Below are 22,875 nucleotides of genomic sequence, written 5' to 3'. Positions count from 1 at the left end.
TCTTTTTATTAATATATCCACCATCTTGTGCAATTCTTTTCTATTTTCAATGATCAAGTTGATCAAAGTTGGTACATGCATGGTTCCCTCAATGAATATTGTACTTGAACAAAATATAAAATATCAGATGGAAGAGGAGACAGTTCCAGCTTCGGATGGCAAGGAACATATATGTAATCTTTTTTTATTTATTTATTTGGAAATGAAGAACTGAACTTGCATGCAGGGAGTAAATTTTGTGGGTCTTTTCAACTAAGTATCCAACAACTACAAAATATATATAAATCTATGACCCTACAAAGAATTTGTTAATTAGTGCTATATTTATATGAAAATGTTCTCCTATTATGTGGTCAAGATTTACAATTACAACATACATAATCCAAATTTATGTTACGTTGAAGCGTACGTACGTCGGTACGTGTTGGGTTGAAGTGTTGCACTTGCATTCGATTACTCTATTTTATACTTTCAAACCGTAAACAAAAGATAAATATACAATAGGAAATTAAAGATGATAGTCATCGAATTGTCACAAAAGACAAGATGGGCACTGTGGAATGTCATTTGGTCCCACCTTACCCGGATTCCAGCATAAACAGATTCAACCTTATCCAAACTAACAAAGCTGCCCTTATCATTGACCTAAATCCTCAATTATAGGTGTGTTTTTATCACCTCGATCTTGTTTTGAAATGTAACTAAAGAGATGGAAACAAAATCGTTATAAATAAATTTATATATTATAATATAGGTAGACGATAAGATATACTTGTAAGGTATAGTATTAAGAACATAAGTAAATTAGTAAGAAATCACAAAAAAATTGTAAGTTTCATACATAAACTCATGTAAAAGATTTATTTATTTTTAAGTCATAAAAAGTGTCTTGAAACTATACTTGTTTTCTTACGCTGTATGTAATCCTCATATAGTTACACTTTATTTTTGTTATATATGATGCAGAATGTAACTCTTGTAGAGCTACACTTTATAATTTCGTAGAATTACATTTTGTTAAATGATGTAGTATTGCATGTTTTAAGGTTTAAGTATTTAGAGTTTAGGTTTTATGACTTCATATTTAGAGTTTTAGGGATTTAACCTTAAATTCTAAAGAATATACGATAAATCCTAAACTCTTAAAAGAATTAAAAAAATAATTAAACTAAAACTTGGATATGCTTGAATATCTTACTTGGGAATGTTTGAATTTGAATAATATTGAATGCTCCATACTTGATTTTTTTGAATTGTGACTTAGAAATATTTTTTGTGACTTAAAAATATATTTTGTAACTTAAAAATAAATAAATTAGAAAATTGAGTTTATGACTAAAAACTATTGTATGTTGTGGCTTATTAATAAAGAACTTGAACATCCACTCATATTATATATAAGGCTTATTCGCGTCAATGTCCCCTGAAAGTAACTTCGATTTTCAATTTGTCTCCTGAAACTTCATTCTTTCCACTTTGCCCCTCCAACTTTACAAAATACCATATTTCGTATGTCTATCTATGAATCCGTAAAAAAAGCCTACATGACGCTTATGTGGAAGAGGCAATAAACTGCCACGTCAGCTTATTTGACGAAATATGATATTTTATAAAGTTCGGGGGTAAAGTGGGAGGAATGAAGTTTCAAGGGACAAATTAAAAATCGAAGTTACTTTCAAGGGGCATTGGCGTGAATAAGCCTATATATAATGCGTAAATTAATTACACCATATTACTATATTATGATTTTACCTGATAACTTCTCGATCGCTTCTCGATCCCATATACTCATACAACATGACATAACAATTTAGCCAAAACTTTACTTCTCAACGCCGCATCATTCGTTCCTTTGGCTTTTGTTCTATCTTCTGCTATGTTTCTATCTGCAATTTTTTATGGGGTCGATTTCTGATTAAACTTAACTCCCAGATAAATAATGTTTGATATAACTCTTTTTTTTTTTTAGGCCAGGATGTTTGATATAACTCTTAAAGAATGCATAAAGACATGTTCTAGTCTTCTAGATGCCGGCAGAGATGTAAAATAAAGATTTCTACAACACTAAGATCGAAGAAAGAGAGTCACTCTCACTGACATGCAGTAGCACATGCAATTCAGTGAACATTGGTCCAGTTTAGAGTTGACAATTAAGAGATTAAATAATTAATTAACAAATAAACGTGTATGCATGACTTGAAAAGCTGATATATATATATATATATACATATGTTATTAAGCAAGTTCAAGCAATCATTTACAAGCATGAAGCATGGTTGACTTGCCTGCAGTTTTCAGGAACACATATATATTTTCTCATCCTTTGATCCAGGGTCTCAATTAATGAAGATGCTACTTTAACCTGTTAGTGAGGTCATTAATAATCTATAATTAATAGATATATTCAGTCATGCATGCATTCAAATTCAACCTCATCTCTCTCACATAATTGTGGACACATTCTATCAAAATCCAAAATAATATTTGACTTCATACACATTAAGCAACCATATGGCATGCATGAACCCAAGTGCCAATGTGATCTTTTCAACTTGCATACAACTAGCTAGCTAGCTCCAAGATTTATGTTCTCTTAATAGTTTTTTGGATGACCGACGAAAATGTTTATGACCTACTTTTTTGATAATATTAGTGTAATGATAATATTAGTGTAATGATATATTATTCTAACCAAGATATTTGAAAAGAAAGTAAGGAAACTTCTTAAGAAGAAAAATTTGAATTTTTAAAGAAAAGAAAATAATTTGAATGTATTTAAAATATAATTTATGGTAACGGATTTGAGAAGAAGAATTTGACAGTCTTGACTTTCTGAGATGGATTTGATCAAATGCAAACCGTTGGAAGTTGGAACTTTCTAATTGAGCTGACTAGACCCACATCCATATGTAACCATATTGGATCCCACTCAAATATTATAAGCCAAGCAATCTACATACAGCCACGTGTTCCTTTCGTCACAAGCAAGATGGATCTGACACGTGACATCAAAGTAGAAGGCCTTACGGTTGAATATTTCAAAATGGATTGTGCTTCTAGAAACCAAGATTTTAGTATTGTGTTGTGCAGCTTGTGCTTACCAATTTCTAATATGTTTATGAGAATCAAATAGAATAATACCCTAGCGGCCAAAAAAAAAAAATAATACCCTATAATTTGCTTACATATATACTCTAAGACAAAACAATCTTTGATGTTGAATATAAAATACGGAATTAGTATGGAAATTAAGTTAGCATTCGAATAATCGTACTCACTTACTTTTCGCATAAATTACCTAATTTATATTTTGCATCAGAGAATTCTAACTCTAAGACATGGTCATATTAATCATTTGAATTTGCATTCAATAATATAAAACATCATAGATATCTTATTAAACACTAAATAATAAGTGTTTAAATACCATTGCTTAATTATCCCATTTATTCGTTTGATAATATTATATAGTTTAAAGGTTTATTTATTTATTAAACAATAGATAATATGTTGCATAATCAGAACTACATTGTCATGTATAATTATATCTAATCAATATTCCTAATAGAGGATCCGCTAAGTAGCATACAATATGAAACTATTCGAAAATAAAATACTATTCATATATTTATATGAATTTCTTCTTTCTAGACTTCAAATATACTCATCTCTTTTTTTTTTTTTTGCCACTAAATATACTCATCTCTTTGTATGCACACAAATAAGAAGTGGACAACTTTAATCTATTCCAAACTGAAAATGCACTATATTGATGCAAAACAAAAACAAAAGAATAATGAAATGTCTTGTGCAATAATATAAGTATTTGATTATGGAATTTTAACTAATTTATTATTTTTTTTTTAAAGAAAAGGAGAGAGAAACAAATAGTTGTTTGTACGACTCAAACTATTCCCACATAGTCAAATTATATATACACTACATATATATACAATGGGCAGTACTTGGGTCACCCAAGGGGTACCACGTGGTCACCCCCACCCCCAAAACTACTTGTTCGGCAGTGCAGACTCAAGATCGGAACTGTTCATTTTTTAAATCACTTATTAAATATTATCTTTGTAAAAAATTAATTCAATAAAAAATCGTTTGGTTATATAACTGTTATCCAATAAATTGACGGTTTGGTCAAAAAACCACTATTTAAATACAAATTGTCCATTTATTCGATAACAATTATATAATCAAACGATTTCCGATTGAGTTAATTTTTTACAGAGATGATCTTTAATAAATAATCTAAAAAATGAACAGTTATGATCCTGAACATTCACTACCTAACAAGTAGTTTTGGGGGGTAGGGTACCTCGGGGTGACCCAAGTACTACCCATATACAATAAATGTTGACATCACCCATCCACTAGCGTAGCATCCAAAGATAATACCATTTTATCAAACTAAAAAACAAAAAGTGGAGTTATTTGTATACATTGTGCAACATGAATCCAACCAATATACATGGAGCTACTTCTTATGCTAGCTTTTCCAAGATGATCAATAAGTATATATATCTTTAGTTTAGTTGTACATATATTTTGTAACATAATTCAAAAGTCTGATAGGGATCATGATACCATACCATCTTGCTGTGAATTTGGGGAAGAATTTGCAGGCCCTATATTTTATTGAAGCCATAAGAGGCTAAGGGAGCTCTAAGTGGGGATATAGGGGTTGGAATGTCATGTTCAAGTTGTTCCCAAAGCTACCAAAACAGCTTAGGCAAGCATGCATGTGGAGACAAAAACTAAACTTAAAAAGGATAAGAATATAAGATTGCCAGGTAAGAAACATCTACTTTTAGACTCTGCCTGCCATAACAGTTAGCTCTTGCATTTATATGGTCACATGGGTCTTCGAAAAGAGTTTTGTTTTGTTTTGTTTAACAAGGACAACTTTTATAGGAGGAATTTAAGGAATCCAAAGTTTTAAAGAGTACTGCAGATATGAATGAATCTTTAGCAGCTGCCTAAAGTATATGAGTTCACATTGAATGTGCAGCTAGCAATCGAATTCTTCTGCATCATAAAAATATTTAATTTCTAGCTTAAAGTTATATCTATCAGAATGTTTGTTTCAATTAGGGATGGCAACGGGGCGGGTTCGGGGCGGGTTTGTCAATGCCATACCCGCCCCGCCGGGTAATCGGGTCCCCATTGGGGGTATTCGGGGCCCCTATTATTTTCAAAAAAATAATTTTTTTTATTAATAACATATCAAATTAATATAAATATATAATATAATAGATGAAATACATTAAAATTCATCATATTATATTACAATAACACTAAATCATAAAGAGAACACTATTAAATTTTAAAGATATGCAACTAAAATTAAGAAAATAAATTAAAATATAATTATTTAATATAATATTTTTATTAAACGGGTATACGGGGCGGGGCGGAGATGGGGATGGTATTACCATACCCGCTTAATCGGGGCGGGTCCCCACGGGGATTTTCGGGGGCGGGGAATTTTGCCATCCCTAGTTTCAATGAAGGATAATGGGTTCTTTCTAAAGGGTTAAAGGAAGCATGAATCATCCTTCCAATCTCACACAGTTGGAGACTCAAAAACTAAAAAGATAAAAAGGAAAATTTGAGACTAAAAGAAAAGTTGGATAATTGGCAAACATTGGTGGAAAAGGGACACCAATGTTCTACAAATTGAAGTTTGCAAACTGGCCTAGATTATTTGTTTGTCTTTATTTATCTTTGATCAACACATTGCGAGTAAGTCAATTGTGACAAAAGACAATAGCCATCATCGAAGTCATCAAGCCATCATTTATACACAAGCAAGATAAAGTTGTGCAAAAAGTGTTCAATGTACCTCAAATGACAGTGCTAAAATTATGACCAAAACATGATCAACTTCACATGCCACTACTGATAGAGAGAGTATATTTAGTTTGAAGTGCATCAATTAGATCACACTGCGTCGGACACTAATAAAGAGTGTGAGACAGTGAGAGTCGTGAGACCCACCGTATATTAGCAGATCCCCATAGGACGTGAATTAGTGTCGAACAAAGTGCACCATGTATGCAAAATTAACTCCAAATAAATCAGATGACCCCGTTAATGAAGCTTAAGAATCAGAAAATTGGAATGTCCAAAAACAATACTACTATAACAAAAACAAAACAATCATCTTCATCCTTGTTAATATATATTGCAAAGACAAATCCATTGCATGAGTAGAACGATGACTTGTAGATACAGAACCCCAAGTGCATATTCACAGACAAAAGACTGCTTGCATATTTAATATCGTAAAAAACATATAAATTATGAAAATTATGTCTCTTAGGAAAGAGTTGGTGAAATGGGCATGAAAGTTGTTAACTGGTCCTACTATATGATCTTCAATCGCATGGAAACATATGGAAAACAACAAGAAATCACTTTAATACAAGAGATGCAAAGACAACAATCCACTAAAGATGCATATGGGTGTCAAATCCTGGCCTGCGAGAATATAGCTAGGAGAAACCCACAGGTTACCTACACAAACCACATAAAGGATGTGCATGCAACATATACAAGACACAAATAGCACTGTCATAAACAGCAACATATACATGACATAAATGGCATGAATGTTACATTTTGAAATGCATCGCAAATGTATGGAAGTCAATCTTTGTTATTTATGTTGTAACACTAAGCCTTGGTTGGGGTAATACTAGTGGCTTGATATTGTTAAGTCAAGGTCTACATTTTATATTTTCTATATTATTCTTGGCCTACAGTTTTCATGGACTTCTTTTAAAGAGGTTTGAGAGTCTTTCTTGAGTAATTAAGCAGCTTCCAGATTATATTATAAGAAAACTAAATAAGTTTTAAACTCTATACGGTATATATCCAATGTGTGATCAGATAGACAGAGGGAGCTACTATAAATATCCACAGTAGTAAGCAACAGTTAGATTTTGATAGTGAAAATTTAATTACATGAGTAAAGTGAGGCACGAACCCTGCAAACAGAACTCTGTCCATTAAAAAGATAAAAATTTACATCTAAATAGCCCCTACAACTCTCACCTAGTATTCTACTATCCTTCTCACCTTAAACATCCTACACCAGTACCCACCACCTCTTACAGCAAGGCAACCCTAAGATTGAATGCAAAAGGCTGCTCTGCATCAAATGTAACCTTACACTTGGCTTGCTGCCCACCAAATTCAATATGATTTAGATGTGATTCCTATGATCCACTTTCACTCAGGAAACTTGCAATGACAAGGAATTTGGCATCAGAGAATCTGCGGAACACCCGTCTAATCTAAGGACATCCCCATGTATGAAGTAATTACAAAGGGAAATCCCCTAAAGGTGACCCCAAGGGGTTAACATGATTTTCAGGACTACTTATGCAACAACGCTTCTATCCATAGCCAGCCCTTTGGAATTACCTAATAAGGAATCTCAATTTACTGCTTAAGAGTTATGACCTCCTCAATGTATATCTTCCAAATAATTCTACATGCATAGTTCCACTGCAACTTACTATGATCTTCAATCAAAAGGTAAAGAAACATAACTATAACATACAGCAAGTATGTCCAAAATAATCAACATACACAACTAACATTCTAAAAGAGGCATTCAGGTAATAAATATATATTATATAAGTAACTAGCATTCTCTGGAAAAGAAAAAAGTTACAGTTTTATCCAAATAACTAACTATACATGAGCAGACATGAGTTTATTTTGAGAGAGAAGTATGAGACAACAGATTCTAAGACAGAGAAGAAGCAGATACAAGGCGCAGCTTAGGTCCGGCAAAGACATCCATTACTTACCAAGTCTACAAGAACTTTTCTATGCTGGAGGTTAATGTGGATTTGGGAACAGCTCCAATAACTGCATCTTTTTTCTCACCATTCTTGAATATGATGACAGTTGGGATGCTTCGGATCCCATATCTGGTTGCAATTGAAGCGCCCTCATCAGTGTTTACTTTGTAGCATTTGAGCTTCCCAGCATATTGTTTTGCCAGTTCATCGATTATAGGGTGGATCATACGGCAAGGCCCACACCATGGGGCCCAGAATTCAACCAAAACAGGGGTTTCAGATTCAAGGACAAGTGACTGCCATGTTGCATCAGTAACAGCAGGCACTGAAATTTTTTTAAACTATATACTATCAGAAAAATATTATGGCACTAACAAATATATGTGAAAACCCTTCCTAATACTTCAGATATTGATTGTATAGCAAGCAACAATCAGACCAATAAGCAATTAAGCACCACCACATAGTAGGTCAAAACTTTTTCATATCAAAATTTGATATTTCATCATCACAAGATTTTCCAAATCTTTTATGCTGACAGATTTCTTTGTCGATCCTAATAAATAATCCTTAACCCTGAGTAAAATTGTATAGTTTCTCAAGTGTAAATAATGAAGTAAGCATGTATCTGACATTCAGATAGTGAAATTGCATTAGAATAACACAAACTTCCCCCCAAATAACAGCAGCACTCGAATAACACAAACTTTCCAAGAAAACTACTCAAAATGCAGCCATCACATTACACCTCCCTAAGACTTTGGCCTTCTTCCCTCCCCCAAAGCTCAAGCCTATCCCAAAATAATGCAGTACATGTATCTCTAGTAATTTTTTTGGATCCATTACTGAAATAACTCGTGATTTGTGCCACTATCCCTTGGTTTAGTATTTTTTTCTGTCTTCAATGATCAGTCACCATGAATAAGTCCCTTGACAGTCTAAATAGTGGCTTGTCTTTAGGCCACCAGACAGTAGGTTTATTTCCGCTACCAGTCGGTTCAACTGAGCAATTAAAAGAAGCCAAAACTAGAGATCACCATAATAAAGCTCACCTAAGACTCTAAAGTTCATTTCTTTTCAGAACCATTTGACGATCCATCTTAGGTGGACTCATCCTCAGTTCCAGCCATTTTCCCTTATTCATAATCTCAAATTATTTTCAGTCAATCTCAAGTTTTCACAGATAGTTTGAAAACATAATATTTCTTCAATCTCAGAAGGGCACAAACATCTCTCAACTACAAATCATCTCTTCCACTTACAATTGTTTGTGGATCATTTTCTCACTCTTTATAAACAATTCCAGCTACCAAATCAGCTTATGCTACGTATTACTCAATTTTCTCAGCTACTATACTGAGAAAAACAGTCAATTTCTTGGCTGCAAGTTCAAAGAGGTTCCATTTTTACACAATAAAAAATTTCAATCTGTCCTCTCATAGCAATCTAACTATCTATATCAAAACCAAACCAATAACCATTAGCCAAAAAAAAAAAAAGCCAAACCAATAGCAAATAGAAACAACACAGTATTCAGCCTGTTCAGCTTAATTTCCAGACAAGCAAACAAAATATTTTAAAAAGATTAAAGATTTGAAAAAAGAAAAAAGGAAAAGGAAAAAAGAAAAATCAGTTTGAGTGATGACTGGAATGCGAAATTAGCAAGCTGACCTTCAACAGCGGTGTCCTGAGCCTCGCAGACGACGAGTCCAGGACGACGACGAGCGAGTCTGGAATGGGGAGCGTAACTCAGCGATCCAACAGAGCGAGTACGGAGAGCGAGGGGCCTGGTCTTGAGGCCTCTGTAGTGGGGCAATCCATGGCCGGCGGATAAGGAAGAAGGCGAGGAGGGCGAGATCGGAGAGAGAGAAGGTGAAGAGAGAGCGGAGGAGCGAGGAACGAGGAGGGATTCGAGTACGGTAGCCATTGGCAGAGAGGATCGGAGGTCGATAGAGACAGAGAGAGTTTTTTAGGGGGATGGAGTCTGTCAGCGAATGGATAGCGAGGAGTATGGTAATTATGTAATATAGTACCACATAAAATGACGGATACCAACCTTGCATGTTCGTAAGATAGTACATGACTCGTTAACAACACACAAACACACACAAATTAAATTTTTGGATCAAGTCTTATTGTGTCGCATGTGTTTCAGTTGTGTTCAAATTTACATGATTTTCACACAACACAAACAGGAAAAAACTAACATGATCCGTTGCTAGGTCTATAACACACTAACAGTAAATCAAATTATTTTTATTGATTAAGCTTAGAACATCTTTTGTTGGTAACTGAGTACCCTTCATTGATGATTGGAGAGTGCATGTCATTAGAGAACTTAAACACTAATGAATTGCAACGAATTTCTAGTTGGACATTAAGGCTTCGTTTGGATTGCTGTGAGAAAAAACAGTTATGAAGTAAAGTAGTTGTGAAGTAAAGTCAGCTGTGAAGTAAAGCAATTTAGTGTTTGATAAATTATATTTTCAAAAGTGTTGTGAGTACAAAAGCAATATGAAGGTGTTTGGTAAATTGTAATGTAAAACTGCTGTGGCTATTTATAATTACTAAATTGAGGATATTATGGGTAAAATAAAATTTTCATTATTGCTGTGATTTACTGCAGCTTTCAAAAGCACCTACAAACTTGCTTTCTATTTTTGCTATGGGGAATTGAGAATTGTGGGACAAAACACTTTTTCATCTTTTTACCAAACATCAAAACTGCTGTGGGTAATTGAGAATTGTCATCCATAGCAGCTTTTGAGTCTTCCACAACAATCTCAAACGAGGCCTAAATAGTGTTGGTCGAACCTAATTGAAATTTTAACTGTTTATCTAAGATTTACAATATTTCAATAATCGTATTTTTTAAACTTCAGACTTTTAATTCCCAAATAAAATATGTGTCAAAAGAAATTATGACTCATCTGATTGGAACTTTTAAGTGATAATGCCCAAATGACAGCCTTGAACTTTTTTCCAGTATCTTATGTCTCAACAAAAAGTTATTTGATATGATAAGTTTGATTCATATCCACGCACAAATACAGATATTTATGTACATACAGATACAGTTATCACAATTTAGAACAAAAACAAATTTATTGTAAACAAATTTGAGCAATCAAATTATGAATTGGGTTGGTAGGCCCAACTTGAGCAATCAAATTATGAATTGGGTTGGCTCTTCTGGGTATCTATAAAAGTGGATCGAATAGAGGTTCGTTATCAACTTATCATTATTAAGGGTCATTTTAATCTGAATCAATATATGTTGAGAAGGAAATTACATGAGCAACATCTAATAGAAAACAAAGCTCATCTATCAGTTTCTTCCTGATTTAACACCACAAGCTAGTAGCCTAGCTAGTAGTCTAGTACTCCACTTAATGAATTTTTAATGAGAATTGATTTGTGATAAACCAATAATTAGCTCGAGTACTCACCGGGATGCTTTCCTTGTGTCAATGATTTGTACCATGTACTGAGATAGCAATGCAAACAGCGTGACCCATATACATATATATGACTTGTCAATTAACCAAGTCCAAGTCCAAGTCCAACAACTACGCACATATATGTTTTATTATATAGTTTTGTCATGGACCGACCTGATCATGCCACTGAAATTCTCATATATTCCTGATTCTAATAAATAAATATAGCTAGCTACTCAGAGTCAGTCAAAATTCAAACCTCACCATTCACCAACCCTGCCTCTCTCTCTCAATCTGTACTCTAATATTTTGTCAAACTCACACAACAGAATTCCATATATTGATTAATAAATTTTACATGGAAAAAGCTGAGAAACTACTCAAAGAGAAGCCACAGGCAGCAGCAGCCATGCAGATATTGCAACAAGAAGACTCTGATCATCAACCGAGCATCAAACAAGGTGCAGCCCAAGAGCAGGTGAAGCTGGCTGCCACTGCTATCAGCCTCAACGTACGGTTGAGATCATCCGACATGCCACCCCATATGCAACACCATGCTCTCCGCCACACCAGATCACTCCTTCACCACTCGGCAACCTCCCCACTGGCCCCCAAAACTACTCGTCCAAACCCAACCCACCTAGCTCGAGCTCTCAAAAAGGTACGTATGGACTCTCACCAACTCCAGTACTTTGTCTTCGTTTAATTTACATGGGTATTCAAAACCGTTAATATATATAAATCTCTTCGTCTGTTAAATTGCTGGTGAATCAATTAATTTCATTAATGCGTGTGTATATATATATATAGGAGTTTGACTCGGTGTATGGACCAGCGTGGCACTGTGTGGCGGGAACGAGTTTTGGGTCGTTTGTGACTCACTCACCGGGTGGGTTCGTGAATTTCTCCATCGACGACTCGCTGTCGGTGCTTCTCTTTAAGACAGAGGTCCAGTTGGTCACGGAACCACAACCAGATCAAGCACCCAAAACCCTTAATTAATGAAAGCCTTTGACTGACTATATTCACACTTGCGCCTACCATATATACATGCATGACACATGTTATTTAGTCGTTACTCTTAATCTGACCAGTGTGTCAAAACTACATTTTCTTCTCTCTTCTTTCTTTCTCACTTGCTCGATCCATCTATGTACATCATAATCATATATTCTTTGAGCTACTATTTTTAATTTATTTGGCTTTTTTTTTTTTTTTGAGGTTTTCAGTTTTCCTTAGAATAACCATAAATGACTGAGTAATAATATAATGACGAGTAATTATTGTTAGTGAGACTGTAACATATAAAATTTATAGAATTGGCGTGAGATAAATGTAATAAGTGTTATTATTACGTGTCATTGCACTATTGGTTTGTTATGTCATGATGTGGCACAAACTCCCACCCAAGTTTTTTTTTTCCAAACTGTACAAGACGAGCTAGATTGGCTGCACTAATAGTTGTGAAACGATGAATTGTGGTAGGGATAGTGGGTATACTGATACATTGATATTATAAGACAGGGAATGATATTTATTTGCTTGGTTTCATTGAAAAGCCAAATCAGGGTCTTTTCCATTTGGTAAAAGACTAAAGAGAGTTGATTTCACGATCAGTCTGCATATACCAAAAACACACGCAAACATGAAAGCTCTGAGTAATGGCAGTCCAGTCCAGTCCAGTCCTCTGGTTTGAATTGGTGAGTTTCACGGGCGCCCAGAGGGTTGTCCTGTATGTTCTTCTTCCCAAAATTGATATCTTCATTTGGCATAATAATTTAGTTTTTGTCCTATTATTTTGGTCAACCACTTTGGGTGTTTGACTAGTCCTTGACCGTCTTATTCTACCATTGTCCTCTGCAATCATCTTGGAAGCTTGTGTTTGGGATACAGTCAGTCACTCACCATGGGTCCAGTAACCCACTTTATCATCATGTTTTGATTTTTGATGTCAAAACAATACAGCATTATTAGGTGTACAGGTTTATAAGTCCTATTAATGTGTCATGTAAGATGTTCAAACATGATACGACATTAACTAAATCTAATTTAAATTGTAGCATAATTTGGCTACTATTTTGTGTGTGGTGTGTGTGTGTGAGAGAGAGAGAGAGAGAGAGAGTCTCCATAATTCAACAAAAATGCGAGAAAGAATATATCCCTCTATTATGAAACAAAATACAAATACTAATTCACATGATAAACAGGGGCAGAAATACAAATAATAAAACAACATAAAACTCTAAACTCTCGATGGATAGCAAATAAATTAAATAATGGGTGAAACTATAGCTACAAGGAATGACTGGAAACTTAATTACCAAAAAGAAAAAGAACGAAAACCAACTCTTAATATACAGGACAGTTATACAAACTCAATGTTATACTTTACCATTTCCTTTCTCTTGAACCTGACAGCTCTATACATGCCTGCAAATCCCATGTGGAACTTAACAACTATGGTCATGAGAACCATGAGTCTATGGAAGTAGTACGCATTTTGTCATGGCGTGAATGCATTACATTGAGCTAAGACAAGTTCCTCTCGCGTATTAGAGATTCTATCTTGTCAACATCTTCTGGGGTGTCGACACCATGAGCCTCATGATCAACCTTAATCACCTACAAACAGAACTATGTGAATTTTTGGACTTCCCGATTACAGCACAAAAGAAATAAAATCACCCACACATTCTTCATCCTGTTATATTTAATTTTTTCCAGGTTATATTTGAGGAGACCCCAGGTTAAATATCCGGCATTCAATCTTTTGCCCTTCAGGCTGAGGGTGATAGCAACAACAACAACATGGGAAAGGGCAAAACTGGTCAGAAAATAAATAATCTTATCATACCTTCATCTTATACCCATTTTCAAGGACCTTGAGCTGCTCCAGATCCTCTTCTAGTTGCAATGGAGTAGGTTTAAGCTCAGGATATATCTTTAGAAACTTTGCATCATAGCTCTGAAAAGAGACAGAATGGAGAACCACACACACACAAGTTAAAATTCAATATATAAAGGTGGCATAGAATAGTTTTCTATCACAAACCTTGAAGCCACAAAGAATTTGGTACAAAGTAAATGCCAATTTGATACCTGAATTCCTAGATGAAGCAAATATGGAAACTGTGGATTGACCTTGCCTGACCTGTACCAAGGTGGAAAATTTGTCAAGTCTTGCTAAGCAGTAGGTAACTAATATACAATTAGTTACAATAAAGTATAAAGTATTTCATGAAAAAGCAATCTATCGTGCAAACTAATATACAATTACAAATAAAACAAAAGACACAAAAACAGATAAGCACAAGCTCACTTGTTATATGGAATCATCCCCCTTGAAAAATAGATGGCATAGCCACAATTATCCACCACACATTTCACTCGATTTGGATCAGATGCATCTTCAAGTTTTAAAGATGTGACTGCAGTGCTAAACACTGCATCTGGGGCTTCCTGGTAAGACAACAATTTTCAACATGATTGCATGTAAACTTAAAAATTACAAGATATGTCATGAGAAATATGTAACTGGCGTGGCTTCACCTCCTTCAGAAAAGGAGACTAGTAATGGAAAACTGAAACTACAAAATGCCAACATGAATTCATTGTTCATGTGGTGACACTCATGTTTCATGGGAAATAATCACAACAAAAGAAGGAGAAAGAAATTTACCTGCAAAGCTTTAACAACGCCATCTATTATCTCAGGTTCAATAAGAGGCTCATCCCCCTGAATATTGACGACTATATCATACTTCTTCCCAAGCTTCTGAATTGCTTCATAACAACGCTCAGTACCTTTAAGTTCAAAAGAGTATATGAACTACCATAAAAAGCAAGTATATATTTAATCTGCAGCAAAAAGTAAAAGGAAAACCAGGGTGCCTACCATTCTGGCAGGATTCTGATGTCATTATGACATCAGCGCCAAAACCTCGACAGCATTCTGCAATCTTCTTGCAATCTGTTGCCACAACTAGAAAAAAGAAGAAGCTAATAACAAAAGCTTCTACATGCATACATATATTAAACGCGCACACACATAGAGAGAGGGAGAGAGAGAGAGAGAGAGAAAACTTTGCAGCCAACACTTCAAAACTTGGCCGATCAAGTTCACTTCACTAATTTCATGGGGTTTCTTATTCAATAGCTATTGTAGGCATTAAGCAACACTTAATGTAAGCCTATATAGAAAGGTGGTTTGTGTATTAATAGATTTGGAGTTGGATTAATGCCCTCTATCATGAGAGGCATCTGGTGTATTTTCAATCAACCCAAGTCTCTTTGGGGTTGCTTGGGTTAAAGATGATTCTCCTCAAAGGTGAATGTTTCACAGAGGTTAAAATGCCTCATTATTGCTCTTGGAGCTGGACCAAGCTCTTGAAGTTGAGAAAATTGGCCCTTCCAAAACCAGTTTGCAGGGGAAGGGTGCCCAAGAGTTCATATACTAGCCCAAAAATTCTCTTTCCAATGTAGGACATTGGGATCCTAACAATGGCAATAGCAGCACTCAACATTTTATCAAAGGAGACTTTCCCTCACAGAATTTTACACAAAATCCTAGTATAAGCATCAAACAAAATTACATGGAGTGAAGTGTGTAGACATACCAACATGATCCAATGTACTTGCCAATTTTGCCCTTTCCCATGTTCTCTGTAGAGACCAACTAAATTTGTAAGTCAAGTTTTTCAGCAATTACAATACCATATGCTCTAATCTCAAACCAAAATAGACACAAGGGCTAAAAAATAGTTAAGAAAAAGAAAAAGACACCCTGCTTTAGATCCCTAATGCTTAGGATCCCAATTAAAACAAGGAAATTGAATCATAATAAGCAGCATTGCTACAAACTTGTAGTTCTCACAATACCCATTTCACTAACGATATAAAAAATGTCATACAGAACAAGCATTCAAACAAAAAATATCTTGAAAATATGTGTTTAAGGAAAAAAGAAAACAAAATTGGAAAGTTAGAGCGAACAATTTTAAAATGAAGGAGAAGTGAAGTGAAATGAAGGACCTGGATCATGGGCTTGCCAAGGATCTGAACGAGAGGCTTCCCCTGGAAACGTGAAGAGGCAAAACGGGCGGGTATGATGCCGACGACCCGACTCCGGAACTTCCTGGACGGACCCAGGTAGACGCGGGCGCCAATTGCCACCGCAATTGCGACTCCGGCGACGATTCCGTGGACGATCCAGGCCTTGGTGCTGTTCCAAGACCCAGATGATGATGATGACGAAGACGATGAGCAAACCACCGACATTGGGTTCGTGTTGATCTCACTGATCACACGCTATCGTTTTTCTTTGGTAATTTGACAGGTGTTGGGTGTTGTAAAGTCGTAACTGTGTTCGTGGACTCGGGTGGGAATTTATAGTTTTCATTTTTCAACCGTTTGTTAGTTGGAATTCTAGCCAACTGCGAGCCAATGGACATTTTTGTCTTTTTCCCATTTTGTGGTAAATTTATTTTGGGAAATTATATTTACACCCTACAATCTGCTCTGATTACCATACATGCTCACTATACACTACACTTTAATTTGTTGTTATTTACTCACTATACCCGTATAACATTCAAATTATACCCTCATGTTTGTAAAATCCTACACCTATATGAAATTTGCTCTTCGACCAAAAAAATATGAAATTTGCTCACAATACCCAATATATCCTATATATGTCTGCATTCCCCAAACCCAACATCCATACTGTAGAAAAAGTATGATTCCTCCATTGAAGACATACCAAAACTCTCAAAATTTCTATCATTTTTCACAAATTTTAATTAAGTATTTCACCATTTATATGTTTAGTACTAGTTTATTTGTTGTTATTTTTTGTGGATTCATAATAGTTAGGGGTTGTTTCTATCAGGGGCCATTCAGCACTAGTCCATCCAATACAATAAGAATATTTGGTGGCCAGGCACCAAATTAACTACTTTGATTTGGAAATCCCCAACCAAAGGATCAAATAGAGCCAAGATATTATTAGGGTTTAAAATTGGGATTGGGAGAGAGTGAGAATGATGGGTAGGGTATAGAAAGAATTGATTTTTTTCTTTTTAAATATCAATCGTCCTTAATGGTCAATCCAAATTGGAGTATATTAGTCCGTTCATGTGAAAAAGTGATGTAGGGTAAGGAGAGCAAATTGTTGGGTATGAATGAGATTCCGACAATGTGAAAGGTCAAATACCTGTGAATGCTATGGTCATATGGTCAAATACATGACAGCGTGTAGCCATAGCCGGTTAACTTGGAATATATATTTTTTAATTTAGAATAATTAATGAGAGCTTATAACTCTAGTTACAAAAATCTCAAACTGATAGCGCAATGTTTGATGACAAACCAGATGATGCATATTCGACATTAGAAATTGTACGATAATATCATTTAACTTTTTTAATTGTGTAAACTGTAAAATGTAAATAAATTAATAAACAAGATATGTTAGTGTATGTTACACTATCTAACCAAAAGAAGAGAAACTCAGAAGGGTTACACGTTACACTTACAGTTACACACAAGGACTGCGCATGTCAAAATTGGAAATAGTTTCTCACCTTGCAGAACACATTTCGAATTTCTGCATGGAGGGGCTTATACCCCATCATAAGCTCACCACACGCCTTTATTGCATGTAAAGGGAGTAAAACGAGCCTAGTTTATGACAGCATAGGCTCGACTCTGTCAATGATCCGCAGGGCATTCAGTTCTTCATTGTCACTTTTAAGTGAGTCACGCATGTTGTGTAGCAACGAATGGTTTGATAATGGCAATGCTTCTTGGAACCCACTAGTACTGGAGAAGATTTCTAGCGACTCCATGCAGGCCCACCAACATAACGACCATATCCATTGCCATTATCTCGGGAATGTCTCCGTCTTTGACTCTTCTTCCTTGAGCCACTGTCTTCACGCCTGATCTTCTCTCTTGAGCCATTTTTTTCATGCCTGCTCTTTTTCCCTACATCCCCATTTTCTCTCACCTTCTTACCAGACTTCTCTTTAGAAGAAGCTTTCCTCTTCTTTCCTGATGATTGCTCACTAACATCTGCAGCGGAATCATCTCCTCTTGGCAGGGGTTCCTCTTCATCATCTAACTGCCAATTGCACAGAAACTCCTGCTGCTCGTACTGTTGCTCAAGTGGTTCCCCTGCTCCAGGAAGCAAGCTATTAAAAGTCACCTGCCCAGGCCCTCCTTTGCGTTCTACCAACGTCGGATCAGGTCTAATTATGGTACCGAGAATACTCCTGTTTGGGCCTAGGCACAAGATGGTCTTAGGATTTGTCAATGTAGTGTAAGCCATTGCAAAGGCTGATTTAATCTGCAACAAATTCAGGAGAGAATGTAAAGTGGAGGAAGGGGATCTGCAAATTATAAAATATTAAACTGGCAAGCATTGCTTGTAAGGATTATAATAGTGCCATTCCCACCAAACCATCCAAATTGTGAACTGTATAACTGGTCAAAGTCAATAAAAATAAATAACAAGTACAAGTGAAAATGTAAACTCAGGTACTCAGCAGCAAAGGCAAAGGAAAGCAAAATCATAAAAATGTCATTCAACAAACCTGGAAATAGTTGAAGGAGTTCTTCCCAACGTCATTCTCCGGTGCCTAAATCATAAAACATAAAAACAGTTAATTATCTATAAAAGAAAGACAGAAATTCAAGGAGGCCAGAATCACCCCAGACCCCCTTTTTTTTTGTTAAGTTCTCTCTGATCTCTGACACAATGTTCTGCAACAAAAGAATAGATATGTGAAAGACTGTCATTTCTATGAAACAGGAAAATAACAGATCCACATAGAATTCCTTGTATTTTCATCTTGTCACAACGTCCTTACATATATAATAGAGGGAACCAAGCAAATAGTTAACTAGGGCAGGGGTGAAGCCAGCTATTACAGAGGCCTGCTTGGAAAATCAAATTAGCATTACTGACATATGTGCTAACTGCTAACAGAACAAATCCAGCAGCCAGTCAAAGAAAGAAAAGAACACATTAAATCCAGCAGAGCCTCAAATAGTTAGCTATGTTCTTTGATTTCCCAAACAGTCCCCTATGAAATTACCATACATCAAATCAAAATCTGCAATAAACCTGTGGGTCCTCGATGGCAATAAGAAATCGTCCCGTAGTTGTGAACCTAACAAAGAGGACAAACCAATCGCAAAAGTCAAATATAACTAACTATACGAGAAGCCAATTGTAAAAGTCATATATCACTTTATCAAGAAGGTTACTTATACCCTTTGCTACTCTTTGAAAAAAAGGTGCCTGCCCCTTTGCAAGATACACCAACATCTGAAGTGTTCAATTTGCGTCCATAAAAATCAAAGAAGTTGACCTATTTCCCAAGCACAACACATAAATAAGAATGTAAGACCGTAGCTCATGAACTATTCTTCAAATCCTTTAGACAAATTTTAGTCTCTCATAAGAACCAAAACAGTAAAGTGCATTACATGGTCCAAGTAATTCCAGTTACATTCTTCATTCCTATAATTTACCCATAGTGAATACAGGCAACTACAGAAAACCCTGGTAGCTGAGATAAAGCAAGTTGACTTGGGATACAATGAAAGAACTTCAGGCAATGATATAGAACTCCCAAATTTTCTTCTAGTTGAACTAGAAAGCTTACCAAGAGAACTCCCAAGTTTTGTTCCGGAGAAGCTTGGCACTCCCTGAGGTTCTGCAGCATAAAATGCATCATGTAAATAATAGGCAAGCCAGAATTGCATCACACATTTAAATGCATATTTTCAATTCACTAACCTGCAACATAGCAATGACCATTGCAAGGAGAGCATAAGAACCTAATCCACCAGAGTATACCTGCATATGTAATCAGAATCCTCAATTAGTCTAACTGGAATGAGAGATTGTATTTCTTTTTTTCTTTTTTTATAACAGAAATAAGAGATTGTATTAAGAAAAAGAAAGACAAGTTGATCTGTTAGACTAGAAAGTCATACCTCATTCAATTCTCTTTGTTGTAAAAATATTTTCAAAATTAAACACAATGGCCGCAAAGGAGGCCACTTAAGTATGGCATCCTGAAAAGGGATCAATGAGTAACCATGGTAAGTAGAGTAAAATCCCATAAGACACTAGATTATCAATATGCCACTGAATTACGGAGGTTAAGGCTATGTATAATTAGTTGATCAATTAAAAATATGATATAACTATAGTTAAAGATATCAAAATTATTGATGAAGTCATAATAAACCTTGACCAATACAAGGAAGAGCACAAAGTTGCAAACGACTATGTTAAAATCATTAAGAGGCACATGATGGGGATCTGACCTAGATTAAAGAAATTATAATATCTTTCAGAAACATATCAGATGATAGATTATACAACCAACCTTAATAAAGTCAGCAGCTTTTGGTCCACTTTCTATATCAAAACTGTGAAACAAGAAAAGAAAAAAAATATCATTTAACGTTTTCAATTATTAATCCTCCTTTACTAATACATTCTAGCTTTATTAATCCAACTGCATATTGAAAACGGTAGAAAAGCACACCTTATGTCAAAGGAAATGCCACTTGTTTTTTCTACAAATTTAATAATAGGTATGCGAGCCTTTGCAATCACCTGAGGAATCCACAGAGAACAAGTAAGATACTAAAATTTGCTCATGAGAGTCTTCCAAATTAAAACTGAGACACACCTGTATCCTTTTTGCCAAGCCCTTCTGTGACAAGGCCCTAGAAAGAGCTTGCAATCCTTGCTGTGGGGTTGGAATACCTGACCCCATAATGACGACCTACGAGTAATAGCAATCAACCAAATGTCTAACTTAAATGGGCAGTTACGCATGCATTATATACAAGAGTGACAAAATTTCATATGCAAATTCAAATAGCAGTTCAAAATTTACATTAACCTCAAGATCAGCATACTTACATCAATATCACTAGTTGGAAGATATAGCCCTGTCTTGAATGACCCAAAAACTTCAACCTATAGCAACAATCGTAGCACAGCAGTGGTGCATAACAGGCTTTTTCATGATCAAAATCACACACGCACACATGCACATTCGAACAGACGCACACAGACAATAAAAACCGTACCTCGCACCGAGGCCATATATATTTGATAACCTCAAAGATACGATCAACTGCTGCATTGCGTGACTCTTGTTCTTCGGGGGTGGGAGAGAGAAACTCACAAAAATCCAGAATCTCTGTGGTACCCATTTACGAATTGCACAAGTTACACACTAACCACATTACAATTAAACAATCTTTTCAGCTGAAAAGTTTCTAAATTTCTATATAAATAATAGAAATTAGCAAAACCCAGCTCAAATTTAAATCAAATTACTTGGAAAAAAATTGTAAGCACTTCAAATTACAGATTACAACCTATGAATTTTCTTATACGTATAACTAAATACTTCATTAAATACTCAGACATTACCATTTAACATTAAAAAACCAAAATCCAGTTCGACATTTTAATAGAATTGCTTGGCAACAAAATGTAAGCAGTTGAAATTGCATAAATACCCTTATGAAGCTGAATCATAGGGCTCTTGAATTTACTATGGCTACGAAACCACCCGCTCTCGAGCTTCGGCTCATATTCGGGAGGCGGCGTCTTCGGCTCGGCTGGACGGGCAGGAGACGGCGAGGCCCAACTTGGCTCGGCGGCTTCCTCGGGGCTAACGTCGAGGGAGAAGAAATCGGGTGCGGCGGTGTCCACCGGAGCGCAGGGGGGAGTGGAGAGAGATATCTCGTTGCGGAAGACGGAGTAGAGTTCTAGATGATCGGACGGCGGAGATTGGTCGGTGGGGAGGAGAGAGAGAACGGGTAGGGTTTCGTAGAGAAAGCTTTGGGTTTGGGTAGTCTCCTCCTCCATCTTACAGAGAGGGAAAGGATGGTAGGCACAAAGAGACAGAGGAAGTTTTTTTTTTTGCTGGGAAAGCACTGAGGAAGTTAAACTAGGGGTTTTGATTTTTTTATTTTTTATTTTTTCCAATTTTTATGGGATAGGGTTTGGGCTTGGGCCTTAATTAGGGTTTATATTTCACTAATAATTTTTTTTTTTGAGAAACTTTTTTGGGATATTTGTGTTGTAGTTTTTTTTATAGCAAATTATAATTTATACCCTTAGGTTTGGCATAAAAATGTCGTATGAAACCAATTGGTTCGGCAGACTAGTGCCGAATGAGTGCCGAATGACCCGTGAGGCCGCGAACAAAACATTTCCCTCTCTCTCTTTCTTTCTATCTCTATCCCCTTCCTTCTATCTCATTTCCTCTCTCTCCTTTCTTCCTTTCTCTCTTTTTCTTTTGTCCCGCCGACCACCAATCTAGAGGCTGGCAAGGTCATTAGTCTTTGCAACAGATCAGACCGAGAGGGACATAAGAGAGAGAGAAAGGGAGAGAGGAGAGAGGAGAGAGACAGAGAAATTGAGAGTGAAGAAAAAGAAGGGGAAGAAAAGAGAGAAGGGAAGGGGCAAGTTGAATCGTGGTCGCCTGCGGCGGGGTGGTTGAGTGTGGGGTGTTTAGTTGTTTTTTCTTTCCTTTTTGTCCTTTATTGTTTTTTTTTTTTTTTTG

At 35.8% G+C, this 22,875-nt stretch overlaps 4 protein-coding genes across 4 annotated transcripts; 1 reads left to right on the top strand and 3 right to left on the bottom strand.

Moving 5' to 3' along the window:
* Positions 1–7,632: 7,632 nt before the first annotated feature.
* Positions 7,633–9,840, bottom strand: TRX-M4 (thioredoxin M-type 4). The gene is made up of 2 exons (XM_086242285.1): positions 9,498–9,840; positions 7,633–8,151 (listed from the first exon to the last, which is right to left on the bottom strand). The coding sequence occupies exons 1-2, from the start codon at positions 9,751–9,753 to the stop codon at positions 7,838–7,840; spliced, it is 570 nt and encodes a 189-aa protein (XP_086098411.1). The 5' UTR covers positions 9,754–9,840; the 3' UTR covers positions 7,633–7,837.
* A 1,152-nt stretch (positions 9,841–10,992) lies between these two features.
* LOC147298046 (uncharacterized) lies at positions 10,993–12,268 on the top strand. Its single transcript, XM_086243219.1, has 2 exons — positions 10,993–11,927; positions 12,077–12,268. Exons 1-2 carry the CDS (start codon positions 11,625–11,627, stop codon positions 12,266–12,268), a joined length of 495 nt encoding a protein of 164 aa, XP_086099345.1. The 5' UTR covers positions 10,993–11,624.
* Positions 12,269–13,503: 1,235 nt separating this feature from the next.
* CKS (Nucleotide-diphospho-sugar transferases superfamily protein) lies at positions 13,504–16,612 on the bottom strand. The gene is made up of 8 exons (XM_086249061.1): positions 16,298–16,612; positions 15,883–15,928; positions 15,162–15,248; positions 14,946–15,070; positions 14,586–14,725; positions 14,366–14,417; positions 14,121–14,231; positions 13,504–13,888 (listed from the first exon to the last, which is right to left on the bottom strand). Exons 1-8 carry the CDS (start codon positions 16,541–16,543, stop codon positions 13,796–13,798), a joined length of 900 nt encoding a protein of 299 aa, XP_086105187.1. The 5' UTR covers positions 16,544–16,612; the 3' UTR covers positions 13,504–13,795.
* A 1,095-nt stretch (positions 16,613–17,707) lies between these two features.
* LOC147298044 (Nucleotidyltransferase family protein) lies at positions 17,708–22,243 on the bottom strand. Its single transcript, XM_086245683.1, has 13 exons — positions 21,824–22,243; positions 21,386–21,498; positions 21,216–21,272; positions 20,980–21,075; positions 20,833–20,903; positions 20,671–20,713; positions 20,273–20,353; positions 20,073–20,132; positions 19,939–19,989; positions 19,544–19,641; positions 19,395–19,440; positions 18,862–18,906; positions 17,708–18,614 (listed from the first exon to the last, which is right to left on the bottom strand). The coding sequence occupies exons 1-13, from the start codon at positions 22,173–22,175 to the stop codon at positions 18,102–18,104; spliced, it is 1,626 nt and encodes a 541-aa protein (XP_086101809.1). The 5' UTR covers positions 22,176–22,243; the 3' UTR covers positions 17,708–18,101.
* Between the last annotated feature and the right edge of the window lie 632 nt (positions 22,244–22,875).

The sequence above is a fragment of the Dryas octopetala genome, chromosome 1 (assembly GCF_963921425.1).
Source record: "Dryas octopetala chromosome 1, drDryOcto1.1, whole genome shotgun sequence".
NCBI classification, from domain to species: domain Eukaryota; kingdom Viridiplantae; phylum Streptophyta; class Magnoliopsida; order Rosales; family Rosaceae; genus Dryas; species Dryas octopetala.
This window is presented reverse-complemented; position numbering and strand designations above follow the sequence as displayed.

Coding starts and splice junctions, on each gene's coding strand:
- LOC147298044 (XM_086245683.1), bottom strand. CDS start 22,175: ATGGAGGAGGAGACTACCCAAACCCAAAGCTTTCTCTACGAAACCCTA. Junction 20,354..20,670: donor AAGCTGCTGACTTTATTAAG/GTTGGTTGTATA, acceptor ATCCCTTTTCAG/GATGCCATACTTAAGTGGCC. Junction 18,907..19,394: donor TTGCCATCGAGGACCCACAG/GTTTATTGCAGA, acceptor TTTATGATTTAG/GCACCGGAGAATGACGTTGG.
- LOC147298046 (XM_086243219.1), top strand. CDS start 11,625: ATGGAAAAAGCTGAGAAACTACTCAAAGAGAAGCCACAGGCAGCAGCA. Junction 11,928..12,076: donor TAGCTCGAGCTCTCAAAAAG/GTACGTATGGAC, acceptor ATATATATATAG/GAGTTTGACTCGGTGTATGG.
- TRX-M4 (XM_086242285.1), bottom strand. CDS start 9,753: ATGGCTACCGTACTCGAATCCCTCCTCGTTCCTCGCTCCTCCGCTCTC. Junction 8,152..9,497: donor TCAGGACACCGCTGTTGAAG/GTCAGCTTGCTA, acceptor AAAAAATTTCAG/TGCCTGCTGTTACTGATGCA.
- CKS (XM_086249061.1), bottom strand. CDS start 16,543: ATGTCGGTGGTTTGCTCATCGTCTTCGTCATCATCATCATCTGGGTCT. Junction 14,726..14,945: donor GCGTTGTTAAAGCTTTGCAG/GTAAATTTCTTT, acceptor TTGTCTTACCAG/GAAGCCCCAGATGCAGTGTT. Junction 14,232..14,365: donor TGCTTCATCTAGGAATTCAG/GTATCAAATTGG, acceptor GTCTCTTTTCAG/AGCTATGATGCAAAGTTTCT.